This window comes from Ursus americanus, chromosome 2 (assembly GCF_024610735.1).
Source record: "Ursus americanus isolate L20-20 chromosome 2, mUrsAme1.1.p, whole genome shotgun sequence".
Taxonomy (NCBI): Eukaryota; Metazoa; Chordata; class Mammalia; order Carnivora; family Ursidae; genus Ursus; species Ursus americanus.
The window spans coordinates 73,397,224-73,412,487 of record NC_142128.1 but is presented as its reverse complement, the minus strand read 5'-3'; the positions used below and the strand labels follow the sequence as shown (position 1 = coordinate 73,412,487).

Below are 15,264 nucleotides of genomic sequence, written 5' to 3'. Positions count from 1 at the left end.
CCCTCTCTCAAATAAATAAATAAAATCCTTAAAAAAAAACAAAAACAAACATTGAAGAACTTTAAGAGAATAAACACATGGAATTTCACCATCCTAAGACAACTGTTTTCATCTGTGCCTATTATTGCCTGTTTTATAGAAATACAATCATGAGTCCTTATTATTGTATTCTACTTTAACTTAGGATTATATTTTTAAAATTTTCTGTTCATAATCATCACTGTAAAAAGTTGCATTACATTTGATGTGCCATAATTTACTAAAAATTTTCCTAAGATTGGATATTTCAAATGTTCACAAGGCCTCCCCAGGATAGACAATATACTCAATAATAGAATGGATAGCTTCAAATTAAAAATCATTTTGCTCAAGTGAGATAAATCTGAGGAGTGAATTTACTTGGTTCAAAAGCTTATGGCTCTTTAAGATGTTCTTACTACATTTCTCAAATCTTTTTCCACTTGTAATGTCCTCTTCCCTAATTTTTGTCTCTCAATCCTACTCACTTTTAAAGGCCCAATAACTGTGACTCCCCTTAACAATTTTCCTGCTCCTCCTCATCCCAGACAGAAGGCCTCCTCCTCAAAGCTGAGCTCCCCTAGCACGTTGTTCTTTGAAAAGTTTTTATTTCATTCTAACCGCCCTTAATTAACGATATGTGTATACCTGTCTTGTGTCTATTAATAGACTGTTGGCTACTTGAGAGTTTCTTATTCCTGTTTCTTATTCTCCTTCATAATTTCATCTAGGGACGTTCCATTATTTCAAGCTCTCTTCTGTATTTTGTTTGTATTTCATCTAGATTTGCTATGTGTTTCGGTAGAGGTCGGAGTGAGAGATAGGAGAAGTTTGTCATACCGTCTCAGCATGACATCTTGATAGGAAAATCTACCTCAGGATTCTTGCTTCTTCTGCCCTCTAAAAAGAGGAAAAGAAAATATATTCACTTATATTTCACCATCTCAAATTTACCAGGCAGGGCTGGGTTTCATCCAAAGGTGGTAACCAATATTACTGCAGAAGATTCAGAAACTGGGTTTCATAAACAGGATATAGGGGAGACTCAGAGAAAGTTTAAGTCCTAATTAAGTCGTGATTCTACTTTTGTTTCAACAGGTCATTTCAAGGATATAACCGTTCTGAACCTATTTTTTCAAAGTGAGCGGTTAATTTTTGCTTCATAAGTTTTGGTTAATTTGAGGTTATTTTTTGCCTCACCCTTCGTGTCTCATTAAAATATGACGCATATGCTTACCTTTGATCTGAGCTTCCCATTCTCCTTATAGGCAGCTAATTCTGGTCTTAAGCAGACAACCACCACACTTGGTCTTTCCACATTCTGAGAGCAACACACACACACACACACACACACACACATACACACACACACACACACACACACACACACACACACACAGTGCTTTATGCAACTGCAGTTGGTTACTATGAAGTTGCGTTCCAGTCTGATGAGAAAAATCCCAAACCAGTTGTAGAACCAAGAGAAAATTTATTCATAGGTGCATTTCTATTACCTAGTCTGCTCAGCTACAATGTCATTTTTGCCTCCAACTCAGCTTTCTTTATTTCCAAAGAATGTTTTAGTTCCTCCATCGTTAAGCCATTTTCCTGTAGTCTTTGCACAAAGTTCTTTATGGCTTTGCAAATTTCTTTATTCTCCTGAAAGGCAAACTGAAGAAAAGAAGAAAAAATTTTAAGTTACAACTTAAGAACTGCGATGGATTTGTATAATCCGAAGCTAATGAGTAGCGCTTAGGTCCCTGACTGGGAGCTCAGAACCAGCCAGCTTAAATACAAATCCGGGTCTTCAACATGATAAATCATTAAAATCTTCTGGCTTTTATATACTTATTATTATCCCAGCAATGAATATAAACTAAAAGAGGCATCTCAATGAAAATTGATCTAGTCAGTGGTTTTTGGAATCTAGAAGAATTTTAGAGACTTTTCACAGCAATACATACAGGTCTAAGACACGAGTTTATAAAGCTTGCTCTATAAAATCTATGAGACAATAACTCCTACCAACAGGTCCTCACGAGGGGCTTGTGATGATGGTGGCAAATGAGAACTTCCATATTATATATAAAAATGTGAGTTAATAGTTTATGAGCCTCCTTCTAACAACCCTTCAAAAACATCCCACATTGAACAGATATTTACTGAGCGTGCTCCAGGAGTGATGCCAGGCCCTGGAGATACAACTCTGAACAAGACAGACAAAGCCTACTACTTACAAGTGCCTTCTCAAAATCACTCTGTGGAGCTGGTTTGGGAGCTTCTTGGATCAACTCGCAGACTGGAAGTGCACTGCTCCACTCCCCGTCAATGCACTGTTGGTCCTGCACGCCTACTAAGCGGTACCTGAGCAAAATCAGAATGGCAACAACACTTAGCCTTCCTACCTTCTAAACTGGGCAACTAAGGCTGGTTTTGTATCGTTGTATTTCAGTATTTCCTACTGTGATAGAATCCACCTCCTTGAGCCTTGATGCGTGCTTAAGTACTGATGAGGTTGTGGGATATAGGAGAGGTTCAGTGGGGTGGAGTTTGGAGCCAACGACCAAGAAAGAATTCTTGAGGGGTCTTTGGTGCAAAATGGTGGTTTATTAAAGCATGGGGACAGGACCCGTGGGCAGAAAGAGCTGCTGCCCCGGGTTGTGAGGGGCAGCTGATTATATACCATGGGGTTGGGGGAGGTAAGGAAAAAAAGGTAGGCTGGGAAAGTACTTTTGTATGTTAAAGACTTGCAGGGTATTGGAGGCCTTGCTATTGTCAAGCCAAAGCTGTCTCTCCCTCTAATGAGGCGCTAACATGAAGACAGTTGGGAGTCTCCCGGAGGAATGATCACAAGTCCTTGTCAATGGGCTTCAGGTTTAAAAGAAATTCCATTTTACTTACATTTCCTTCTGCCTCAGCTTCCCTCAATTTTATGGAGGGGATGGTAATGTTAGGGCTTCAGGAAACTGAATTATGGGTCTCTGGATGTTAGGCTATTGATGAGAGAGCTTCTTCCTTGTAAATCACTAGGACACGTGTAAACTGAGGGAGAATTATGGATCTTGAAGGACTGTGATCTCTGTCAGTTAACCATTTGTTTTTTTCCTTTCCTTAGTTTTAGCGCAGCCAGCAGTGCCGAGGAATGTTGCATACATTGGGGGAGGGGGGATTGCAGGGTGTCAGCTTCTGCTTTGTCTTCAGCCAGCCTTCTGTTCCCTCATCAGTATTACCAAACAGTAATCAACTAAAACCACTTTCCTTGGGGGTGGAGAGGACCCAAGTGACAATTCAACCCATGAAACATGGAGAAGTGAGAAATTCTGAGTATATGTGTTTACACAGTTGTTGGGTGGGGAAGATGAGGGAAGAAGCACGTCATCATTCAATAACTTAAAAAAGCATCTGCCATCTGCCCTCCACAAAGCAGTGGAAAGCTGAGGATAACCCTCACATAAATCTTATGAAAGAGCTACAGCTTTTCGTCAGAAAAACAAGAGTTGACTGCAAAGTCCACTGGAAGTATATAATGAGATTGAAATGCTAATGTAGAGACAACGACCCTGAGCTAATAAGACGGAAGCCAAGGAAAGAGTAGGAGATCTATAAGGTGGGTGATCAGGTAGTCTAAGTTAGGTTAGACTCTAATTAGGATGTATTAAGGTTCTATAAATCATTCTCTTTCTTTTCCTTTTTTTTAAAGAATATATATATATATTCTTTAAATATACATATTTAAATTTTAAATTAAATAATATCAATTTAAATTGATATTAAATATAAATAAATGTATATTATTTAAATTTATTTATTTATTTATTTATTTATTTATTTATTTATTTATTCAAGTAACTGCAAATAGGAAACCAGATTGGGGTGGGCGGCAGGCTGGAACAATAAATCATTCTCTTTCTGCAGTTCCATCTGTTCTATATTTCTTTGAGTTTTTGTTCTGAGATTCTTTAGAAAAATATACATTTAAAATATCTTCTCTAGGATAAATAAGAGGATCAGCCTGTCTTCTAGAGAGTGGGGAGAGCTGGCAGTGGGCTGAAGCAGCTCTCAAAATCAACATGAGGTCGGATTCCTGACGCAGTAGGAAATAGGGCATAAGGTGAGATGAACTAGGTTATTCCCCAAAACAATGCTACCAGTCATGGGCAGGATCTTGCATTTGAAAGGCTGCATACGCTTACCTGTCTTCACAGTGATAAGTAATGGTAGACCCTGAGTTGAAATCTGTTCCTTCAAAATAGCCATGAGCTGGATTCCCAGGAGGGCCACAGTCTCCTGGGAGACAGGAGCACAAGAGTGACAGTCATGAGTTGTAGTCAGTTAACAGCACCCCCTGAATGTAACCGGCCACATGGGATATGGGAACACATTCTCCATTCATTTCCTTCTGGTCAAATTGTATTTATCCATGGGAAAGATCCTCTCCCCCTGCTTATTCTCAGTTTCATCAGCAATTTGAGAGTGCTTTCTGATTTGCATGAGCTTGAGGGAAGGCAGTGTGAGTTGTAGAGACTGTCAGTGTACAAGAAAAAAAAAATTAAAACCAGAGGTAGAGGTGGGAGAAATAACTCCCTGAGACAGGAGATAAATCGTGTGAGTTCAAGTGGACGCTGAAATTCTCTGTGGGACAGAATTGTGCAATATGAGAGCTTCAGAAACAGGGAGAGTACAGTGGGGATCAAACAAGAGGAGTCAAAGTATTAGATGTTGTGAATTTCGGTTCTGGCTCTTCCACTAAGCACTATTTCATCCTTCTTTTCTTCCTTCCTATGCCATAAGATGAGCAGTTTAAATAATATTATCTCTAAAGTCCCTTTGAGCTCTGACACGAGTCTAAACATGCTGATCAAGATTAAAGTGTAAATTAAGAATGATTATGTAGGTGTATACTTATGGAAACATAAATGCTAATAGTTGTATTCAAATATACAAAACAAATAGTTGAGCAAAACAGCAAAGCATAAAAGAACATGTATTAGTACAGTACATAGTACATAATACTATGTATTATAATAATGCTTACAAACAGAAATGTAATTATAATAATAAGATATAATACTATTCTTGTAAAACACACTCATGCATAAACATATATGAACAGTAAAAAAGGCTGAAAATTACATATCAAAGTATTCTGTTATTTGTGGGTAGTAGGTTTGTAGGTAATTAAATGTTTTCTTTTGTTTTCTGTATTTTTTTCTACAACACAGATGTTTTCTTTGAGCAGTTAATAAATAACTTTTGAAGAGCCCAGATGTCCAATGACAGATGAGTGGATAAAGATGTGGTATATATATATAATGGACAGCCATCCGAAAAAATGAAATCTTGCCATTTGCAATGACCTGGATGGAACTAGAAGGTATTATGCTAAGTGAAATAAGTCAATCAGAGAAAGACAATTTTCATATGATCCCACTGATATATGGAATCTAAGAAACAGAACAGAGGATAATAGGGGAAGAGAGGAAAAAATAAAACAAGATGAAACCAGAGAGGGAGACAAACCATAAGAGACTCTTAATCATAAGAAACAAACTGAGAGTTGCTGGAAGGGAGGGGGTAGAGGGATTGGGGTAACTGGGTTATGGACATTGGGGAGGGTATGTGTTATAATGACCAATGGGTATTATATAAGACTCACAGACCTGTACCTCCGAAACCAATAATATATTATATGTTAATTTATAAATCTTTATAAAAAGATCAAAAACCGAATTCAAAAGCTCTGTAGAGGGAAGGAAAAAGAATTTCAATGAATTGACTAAGGAACTCTAGGTTACACTGGTTCTCCTGGCAACATTTAAGAGTACAGTTTTGAACCGAAGGAAATGATATAGATCTTGGGTGTAAACAGAAAAAAAAAAAATCTGCTTTACTCAGGGACCTAAGGAGCTTCCCCTAAAATTAGGCAATGAATTAACACACACACAAAAAAACAGAGATTCTGCATTTCAGCACTAGGATAGGAAGTATTGAATTAAAAGAAAAACAAAAAAGTGAAACAGAAAAGTCTGGAAGAAATAAATACTTTAAACTTGCATCAAGCTAATGATGATGGTATATGCTTGTAATTTAACTGTGTGTCATATATATGCATGTTTTAAGTAACCACAAGCTCCCTAAAAGAGGCTAACTATAGTTTGTGCTTTTAAACTACTATATCCTGCAAAAAAATTAACTCAAAGTGGATCATAGGCTTGAATGTAAAATGCAAAACTATGCAAAACCTAGAAGATAATGTAGGAGAAACCCTAGATGACCTTGGGTATAAGGATGTATGCCTTTTTAGATACAACAGTAAAGACACCATCCATGAAATAATCAGCTGGAATTCATTAAAGTTGAAAACTTCTGTGCTGTGAAGGACATATCAAGAGAATGAGAAGACCAGCCATCGGCTGGGAGAAAATATTTGCAAAAGACAAATCTTAAAAGGACTGTTATCCAAAGTATACAAGGAACTCTTAAAACTTAACAATAAGAAAACCACCTGATTAAAAAATGGGCTAAAGACTTTAACGGACACCTCACCAAAGAAGATCTACAGATGGAAAGTGAGAGTGTGTCATCAGGAAATGCAAATTAAAACAACAACACTGTTGGTAGGAAAATAAGTTGGTACAGCAACTTTGGAAAACAGTGTGGAGGTCCCTCAAAAAGTTAAAAATTGAGCTACCCTATGATCCAGCCATTGCACTACTGGGTATTTACCCCAAAGATACAGACGTAGTGAAGAGAAGGGCCATATGCACCCCAATGTTCATAGCAGCATTGTCCACAATAGCTAAATTGTGGAAGGAGCCGAGATGCCCTTCAACAGATGACTGGATTAAGAAGATGTGGTCCATATATACAATGGAATATTACTCAGCCATCAGAAAGAACGATTACCCAACATTTGCAGCCACGTGGACAGGACTGGAGGAGATTATGCTAAGTGAAATAAGCAGAGAAAGACAACTATCATACGGTTTCACTCATTTATGGAACATAAGAAATAGGAAGATAGGTAGGAGAAGGAAGGGAAGAATGAAGGGGGGGTAAACAGAAGGGGGAATGAACCATGAGAGACTGTGGACTCTGGGAAACAAACTGAGGGCTTCAGAGGGGAGGAGGTGGGGGAATGGGATAGACTGGTGATGGGTAGTAAGGAGGGCACGTATTGCATGGTGCACTGGGTGTTATATGCAAGTAATGAATCATGGAACATTGCATCAAAAACTGGGGATGTACTGTATGGTGACAAATATAACAAAATAAAAATTATTAAAAAATAAAATATAAAAAAAAAGGATGTACTTTTCTCTCTTATTTTATGTAATTTTGCAATGGATGAGTTACGGTCCTTTTCCCCCATTTTTGCGTATTCTTCAAATAAGAACATTATCATGAAATTAAAAAAAAAATGTCAGATGCCCCAAACTATCTCGTGTTGGACTTAGTAGGAGAGGAATCCTACTTGAAAGGGGGGGAAAAAAAAGCAAAAAGCGTTTATTGTTTGGCTGTTGTTCATTTCACAGAACACAGCATTTGAGGTGAGGCTTGGCTCTGTGAGCCCCACTTGTTTCTTGGCTGCTTCCTAGCTCCCAAAGCTTCCCAGGTACAAAACGTGAGGGATCTGATGGGTATCGTTGGATTTGCGCTTGTTCGTCTCCTACTTACTGCTTTTGCAGATGGGTAAGGGAGGCATCCAGGTGTGGTTGTCCAGGCACTCACTCCAGTTGCTGCCCTCGAGGATGTAGTGCTCATTGCACTTAAACGTGATTTTGTCACTCACATTCACAGGACCCAGGGAACTGGGTTCACCATTCACCAGCACAGGGTCAGGACAGTGGCCCACTGAAGAAGAAAACAGGAAGTGATGGGAAAGGACCCCTCTGCAAAGGCGAGACCTCCTCAGACTTCACTGAGAAATCAGAAATCAGAACTAGAACAGTGTTTTGTAATAGGGACTACGAACCGTGCTGGTACATCGTACCAAACCACATGGATGCCGGATGCCAAAAGAGTAGGCTCGCCTGAGAGTGGCAGGAAAGGTCTTGGTCATCATGCACAAGGCTGACAGATGACTTGAACTTACTAAAAGTAATGAAGCGTATAACTGGAAATGATCGATAGTGTGTTCGTCCTCCTGTTAAGCACTGCTGAAAATCTTCACCCTATGCTTGAGGCAACGGTTCCCTTCCTTCTCCTCCAGTCAAATGTACACATCACTCAACATGTTTTACTTTGTTTCATTTTGTTTTTCCCCAGGTGAAAAGAACAGAAGAGAATGCAGAGAGAGATGAATTTGGTCCTATAAATAAAGGTAAACATATTGGTGGGGAGAACAAACCCAGCTTGTCCTAAAAAGAGTAGTAATAACAGTATTGACTAGTGATTCTCTGTCTCCACGGACATCACAAATGAGTTTTGTGAACTTGAGCAAATCGCTTCGATCTCATTTGTAAGTTGAGAATATAAATTTTTCCCAGTTCAAAAGTTATATAATGGATGAAATAGAATATGACATATTTACTTCAAAGTAATAATAATACAAAACAGAATTGTAGAAGAGAAAAGATTAGTTATATGCGGATAATTGTTGAAGGTAAGTGATAAGTATGTGAGTTGATTTTACTCTTTCGTCTTTTATATATGTTTAAAATTTTTTATAACATAAAAATTTTAAGGGAGTGTGATATTAAACAAATTATAGGCCAAAGAAGGTAGTTTTAATATATGGAAGAAATTCTTTTCTTACTGCAGGGTCGATTGTATCTATTAATTCAATCAATTAATCAATTAATGGAATCAATACCGAGCAAGAGCTGAGCATGTAGCTTCTAAGAGCAGTTCCACCCTAGAGTGCTTTAAAAATGAATTCCTAGAAATTGAGAATTTTTTTAAAAGATTTTATTTATTTATTTGACAGAGAGAGAGAGCAAGCAAGCATAAGCAGGGGGAGTAGCAGAGGGAGAGGGTCAGGGAGAAGCAGGTTTCCCACTGAGCAGGGAGCCTGATGCAGGGCTCGATCCCAGCACCCTGGGATCATGACTTGAGCCAAAGGCAGATGCTTAGCCAACTGAGCCACCCAGGCGCCCCGAGAATTTTTTTCTTATAAAGTTTGAACATGGCTGACTGGAAGTAGGATGTGAAAGAATCGAGTGGGATGACAAGATGTACAAAGAAACAGGAAGATCAAACTTACGTCGACAAGTGGGAACTGGAGCATTCCACTCCATAGAGGCATTGCAAAAACGGATTTTCTCTCCTACCAGGTGATAGCCCTTGATACAAATGGAAGTTCCCAGAACTTGTCCTTCTGCCTCCTCTATAACAATTATGCCATTTTCCACGGAGGGAGATTCTGGACAGCTCTCTGTTAGGAGGAAGAAGATAACAGATTCACTTGACATGTCATGTGCCATGAGGAAGCCCTGTTAGACTGCCATCCAGGTGTCTTTTGCTGATGTCTATGTCCATCCACTTCCTTCCCTTCCCAATAATTCCCAAACTTTTGTTTTCAAAAGGATAACTGGATTCACTCAAATTCAGCCATAAGTTATCTATCTACCCCTAAAGAAACAATCCCCTTTCCAAAGAGTGTTCCTGGAGTTGATAACAGATAAGACCTCCCAAGATTTTGAAATTGGTACCTTTTGCTCCCAGAACAGAAAGGGAAAATAAACAGTTAACCACCCACGTCATAGAGTAGAATCATCATTAAATATTTACTAAGCCCCTGCAGCACCAGTTAAGCCTCTGCCTTCAGCTCAGGTCATGATCCTGGGGTCCTGGGATGGGGCCCCGCATTGGGCTCCCTGCTTCTCTCCCTCTCCCTCTGCTGCTTCCCCTGCTAGAGCTCTCTCTCTCTCTCTCCCTCTCTCGCTCTCTGTCCCGCTCCTTGTCAAATAAATAAATAATTTTTTTGAAAAAAATAAATATTTACTAAGCCCCTGCTGATACAGGGCATTAGGCCAAGTAATTTGAGATTTTTCAATAAAGGAAATACATTTCATTAACTTAAATTTCATTAAAACCGTAGACAGAATGCCTCATACCCCACCGAGTGATATCAAGTGCCTTATAAACCAATCTTAAGCATACGCACCATCTGAGGCAGAAATCAGCCACACAACCACAAGACAGCACACAAACCGAAAAAACATCTTGTGGTCAGTTGCTTGACCCAGGCTGGAATGAACTCAAACCAGACCACACCTGGTTTGGATCAAAGTAGATCTTCTCACACCGCTTAGGATACCAACCACCTCCCTCCTAGAGAAGAGGTTGTCTTGATTTCTCTTTCCTGGAAGAATTTAAAAAAAAAAAAAAAGTAAATCCTAGAGCAGGAAATACGAACAGCTATGAGGAAATTAGTACAGGGAGGGATTCTGCAAAAACACGAAGTAGGGGGAAGGTTGATGAGCTGCCAGTTTTAAAACTCAGTTTTAGAAATCTCCAGGGTTCCGTTATGCAAATCCAGTTGACCAGTTCCTTTGAACTGCGGGCTTATCCTGCTACAACAGACCCGGACCAGAGGGTTTAGCCATGACCCTCCTTCGGTCAATATTTGCTAGTGTTTACGGTCCAGCTTCTGCAACTCCCTCCAGCTTTGCAGGCGGGGGCAGGAGGGGGGGACCGATCTCTGGCACTTTCGCAACTGAAACCCAGCTCTGAGCACCACGTCCTTCCTGTCTCTCAAATACCAGGTGTCCTGGCAGCACCGAACACTGGAAACTGGACAGCTCAAGGAAGTAAACTAACTTACCTTGCCTCTGACCTTCCAGATCGACAGCTTCCAGCAAGGAGCTGATCCTGATGGTGTCCAAGCCTGAGAAAGACTCCAAAGTCCTACAGCAACACCCTGTCCGCATTTGCCAGGCCAGCGCCAGGGGTCCCCTTCTGTCGGCTTTGGGGGTCAGGATTTAGCCTGAGTCCAGAGAAAACCAAACGAAGTAAGAGGGACATGAAGGAAAAGCTTTGGTCTCAAGAATTAAAACATGTGAAATTGCTTTGGGGCTCCCACCTTCTTCTTCAGGACGATTACAGCAATTAGCTGGTTGTCCTGCTGCGATTATAAAATTGGGGGTAAAGCTCTTCCAAAATTTTAGGTTTTAATCAAATAATATAAAGCATCATAATAAATATAAAGCATAAGGACACGGTAAGGTCTTAATTGTTTTTCTCTTCTCCGTTCATTATCATTACTTTATGATGATTCGTTCGTGTCTTTTTCCCACACAAGACTGTTAACAACTCGAGGACAAGGATCGTGCCCCATGTGTATTTCTTTCACGGGCACTCCATAATGCAAAGCAGAATTGTCTGCTAGGTACATAAGACCAACGCAGGACAAATAAAAAGAACACAGTCACACAGAAACTCTACCGCAGCCCCTCAAATCCATACTGATAATTTATAATTTATAATTTACTGTATACTGCCTTTATGGTTTTTCCACAACGTATGCTCCTCACTCAACAAATATGTGAGTTCCTATAGTGCAAGCACCTTTTATTTATTTTTCAAAGATTTTATTTATTTATTTGTCAGAGAGAGAGAGAGCACAAGCAGGGGGAGCGGCAGGCAGAGGGAGAAGCAGGCTCTCTGCTGAGCAGGGAGCCCGATGTGAGACTCAGTCCCAGGACCCCAGGATCATGACCTGAGCCGAAGGCAGCCGCTTAACCAACTGAGCCACCCAGGAGCCCCTGCAAGCACCTTTTAGAGTATAGTTCTCAAAAGAGTAAATAACGTGACACTCATATAAATATACAATGAGTACGTGTCAAAGATTTTATTCAACTCATTAATGGAAGAAGCGTTAAGATGCTAAAACTACTTCAAAGAATTTGAGGAACAGAGATTAATGTATTCAAGTCAAAGGCCTTCTGAAGTGACTTTTCTGATCAATGTGAAACTGGTTAATATCACACATGGCAACAAACTGTAATATTTGGAATGAGCTTTTCCTAACTGATAGAAATTAATTGAATCTCTACTGGATAAAATTCATTTGCCTCGTTATCAGGAATGTTTTCATTGTTTTCAGAAAATCATTTTTTTCTACAAATTAGCCTCTCGTCTATATAGAGTTGTAAAAAAGACTAGTTAATAGAAAGCCAATCAAAATTACACACTCCTATGAAATCAATAATCCCAGAGAGGGTCTACAAAGCAATACTCAGTAACCCATTGAAAAATTTCTCCGGTGATTTCTTTTTTGTCTCTTTCAACAGGTTTGGAGTAATTTTGCTTAACACACCACATATCCTACTTCTTGAGGCATACAAGTTCCCCAGCATCTAATGCATGTTTGTACAATAAATGATTTTAAAAATAGTGAAAGAAATTTTTATTTATTCTTAAAATTAGGAATTTATTTATCCTTAAATGAGGAATTCCTAAATTCCTCATAAAATAGAGCATTATTACAGGAAATAATCGCAAATAAAGACTTCATCTTAATGGTTTACTTTAGATTAAGATTAGGGCTTGAGAAAGATACCATATTATTTATAAGATTGTCTTAGTTATATTTCTCTATGTAATGTAAGAATATTTACACTGAGATACACAGAGACTGTACATATCCTCACAAAGTTTAGGTCAGATTTTCCCGTCAAATAAATTGGAAGCAAACTTTGTTTTCAAAGCTTTTTGGATTTTGCGATTACAGATAAGGGATTTAGGATTACACGCTTTATTATGAGTGTCCAAGCTTAGCAAAATTAATAAGTGAGAATTCACAAACCCTTCTAGACCTTTGGACACGAAGGGCAATTTGATCTAATCCAGACTGTTTTCTGGAGAACCGAGGTAGCGGGGGGAGTGCCGAGGTTGTGCTGACTGGTTGGCTTGCTCCGCAAAGGAATGAGCAGACAGCGATTGGTGGAAGAGAGCGGAAAATGAGTAGGGAAGCAGCCGCACCTAGGTAGGGTTGTGGTGGTGTTGTGGGGAGTTAAACTGCAGCGTGTGTGTGTGTGTGTGTGTGTGTGCAAGGTTTTAAGAGAATTGGAAAAAGATGACTTTAAGTTCTCTAGTCGGTTATGATTAGACTCCCTTTGGTCTTTGTCAAGAGGATTCAGAAAAGATTTAAGATGCTTTTCCAACGATTTGTATGTATGGAATTGCTGGTTCTCGAATGCCTCACCAAGAAAAACCTGGGCCAGAAAAGTAGCCCTTATGCAGATTCCACGAGAATAAAACTAATAGAAATTTTTTAAAGCTCTAATTGTTCACAAAACATTGTAGAATGAGCTTTGTTTGTGAGTCAAGACGCACACGCACTACGGCAAGAAGTTAGTGTGGCCTTTGTGCTCCTTCCTCCGACTGCGATGTAGACAGGATTCCTATAGCTCGAGTAGCTACACTGCACTGGGGGGTATAGACTCCAACGCATTTGGAGGATGATGAGTGAACATGATAGAAGGACAGAAGGACTGCAGGACAGAAGGTCTTGAATGATTGAGGAAGCTCCGTTCCAGCCCTAGACTGCTTGTCTCCACACCTCATTTAGGGGTTTGCTGGGTTTGCTGGCACCTTCACCTTCTAATCTGAAACACTGATGAATGCAAAAAAAAAAAAAAAAAGTGGTCTTCCAGGGTTTGAGTAAAATGACCCAGGAATTTAAATTGGGAAAAGAACGGTTAATAGACTTTATTAAATTGTGAAATTTACATCCATAAATTCTGAAAAGGCAACGGATAGAAGAGGAGACACTCTGGCAAATGAAAACTGGATGTAAAATAAGGTGAGAGAATCACTAAGGAAGAAAATGCAAACGGGTGAAGAAGCTGTTCTCTGAGAGTAGGCTGGATGCTTGGAGAAGGCACCACCTGTTTTGAGGTGAGGCCCTATTAGCCCTGGAACGCCGCTTCGCGAGGGCTCCTGTGCTTGTGAAATTATTTCATTTAACTGTGAGAAGCTCCTCTCTCGAATCTGACCGAGTTTTCGCGGGGAAGGTACAGCATATCACCGAGAGGGTATCTAGGTGCCCTGGGGAATCCAGAAGGGAGCTCGAAAGTGACATGTTCTGCCTGTGGTGACTGGAACAGTGTGGCACTGGCTTAATGAGAACAAAAGACACACTCGGCATCTTGAGATTAAGAAAAAGAAAATATGGGGGCGCCTGGGTGGCTCAGTCATTAAGCGTCTGCCTTCGGCCCAGGGTGTGATCCCAGGGTCCTGGGATTGAGCCCTGCATTGGGCCTGCTTCTTCCTCTCCCACTCCCCTTGTTTATGTTCCCTCTCTCGCTGGCTCTCTCTCTGTCAGATAAATAAATAAAATCTTTTTTAAAAAAAAGAAAGAGAAAGAAAGAAGGAAAGAAGGAAAGAAGGAAAGAAAGAAAGAAAGAAAGAAAGAAAGAAAGAAAGAAAGAAAGAAAGAAAGAAAAAGAAAGAAAGAAAAGAAAGAAAAAAAATATATGGCCCCCCGCCCCTGCCCCTGCCGCCTTGGAGGTTAGTGACTCTGTCTTGTTACCATCTATTCAAATTCCTAAATATTCTACAATGTCCAGTTTTAAAAAGTAAGCATTTCAGAATCCCACATATCCTTTCCCTCTGCTTAAAAAAGTTAGTATCAAATAGATGGATTTTTTTTTAATGTCAAAGAAAAGAGAGATGGGGTGTGTATGTACCTTATATCTGGCTCCTTCTTTGCTACCCTGAGGTCACGACCCCCCTCCACTGCATGAGAAAGTGATACGCATCTATCTTTTGTGGGGGCGAGGGGCCTTAGCTTTTGTCAAATTCTCAAGTGCGTTCAAGACAATGAATGTAGTTTGGATGGTGTGGAATACTTCAAGACCATAAAGCATGGTGATGGGCGACTGCCGGACTGCCAGGGGAAGTGCCAGTGGGCTTGTCACCGACCAGGGCAAGCTAGTGAGGCTGGCCTCCTCACAGAGAGTCCCCAGGGAAGATCCTGGAGAGGCTGAACACATGAGGGAATAATTAAGGCTACAGAAATAAGGCAAATAATGACCGTCACCCAACACTGGGGCACTCTCTGTGGAGTCATATTCTAATTCTGGTATCTTTATGAAGTTTCTAGCTACATTTAAAAATAGCATGTTATATGTTTATTGGGCCTTCACTGTTACACCTCTTACCATTTACCTTGTTCTGAGGTATGCGCTTTGACAAAAACTCCATCAGTGTTGAGGTAAGTCACTTAATAAGGGTGTTCATTCACCTATTGGTGAAATAAGAATGATCCCAGACGTGCTTATCCCTCTACAAATGATG

General features: G+C 39.9%; 1 protein-coding gene across 1 annotated transcript; it reads right to left on the bottom strand.

The window, feature by feature from the left end:
- Nucleotides 1-1,487: 1,487 nt before the first annotated feature.
- On the bottom strand, nucleotides 1,488-10,513 carry C4BPB (complement component 4 binding protein beta). Its single transcript, XM_045787774.2, has 6 exons — nucleotides 10,127-10,513; nucleotides 9,224-9,394; nucleotides 7,696-7,872; nucleotides 4,212-4,305; nucleotides 2,256-2,382; nucleotides 1,488-1,689 (listed from the first exon to the last, which is right to left on the bottom strand). The coding sequence occupies exons 1-6, from the start codon at nucleotides 10,182-10,184 to the stop codon at nucleotides 1,546-1,548; spliced, it is 771 nt and encodes a 256-aa protein (XP_045643730.1). The 5' UTR covers nucleotides 10,185-10,513; the 3' UTR covers nucleotides 1,488-1,545.
- Nucleotides 10,514-15,264: the final 4,751 nt, after the last annotated feature.

Bases quoted from the DNA above. Each gene is read 5' to 3' on its own strand.
- C4BPB (XM_045787774.2), bottom strand. From the start codon at position 10,184: ATGTTTTTTCGGTTTGTGTGCTGTCTTGTGGTTGTGTGGCTGATTTCT. The intron at 9,395-10,126 runs GTGCGTATGCTT...TCCTCCTAACAG, and splicing joins GCTGATTTCTGCCTCAGATG to AGAGCTGTCCAGAATCTCCC. The intron at 7,873-9,223 runs GTAAGTTTGATC...TTTCTTCTTCAG, and splicing joins TCCAGTTCCCACTTGTCGAC to TGGGCCACTGTCCTGACCCT.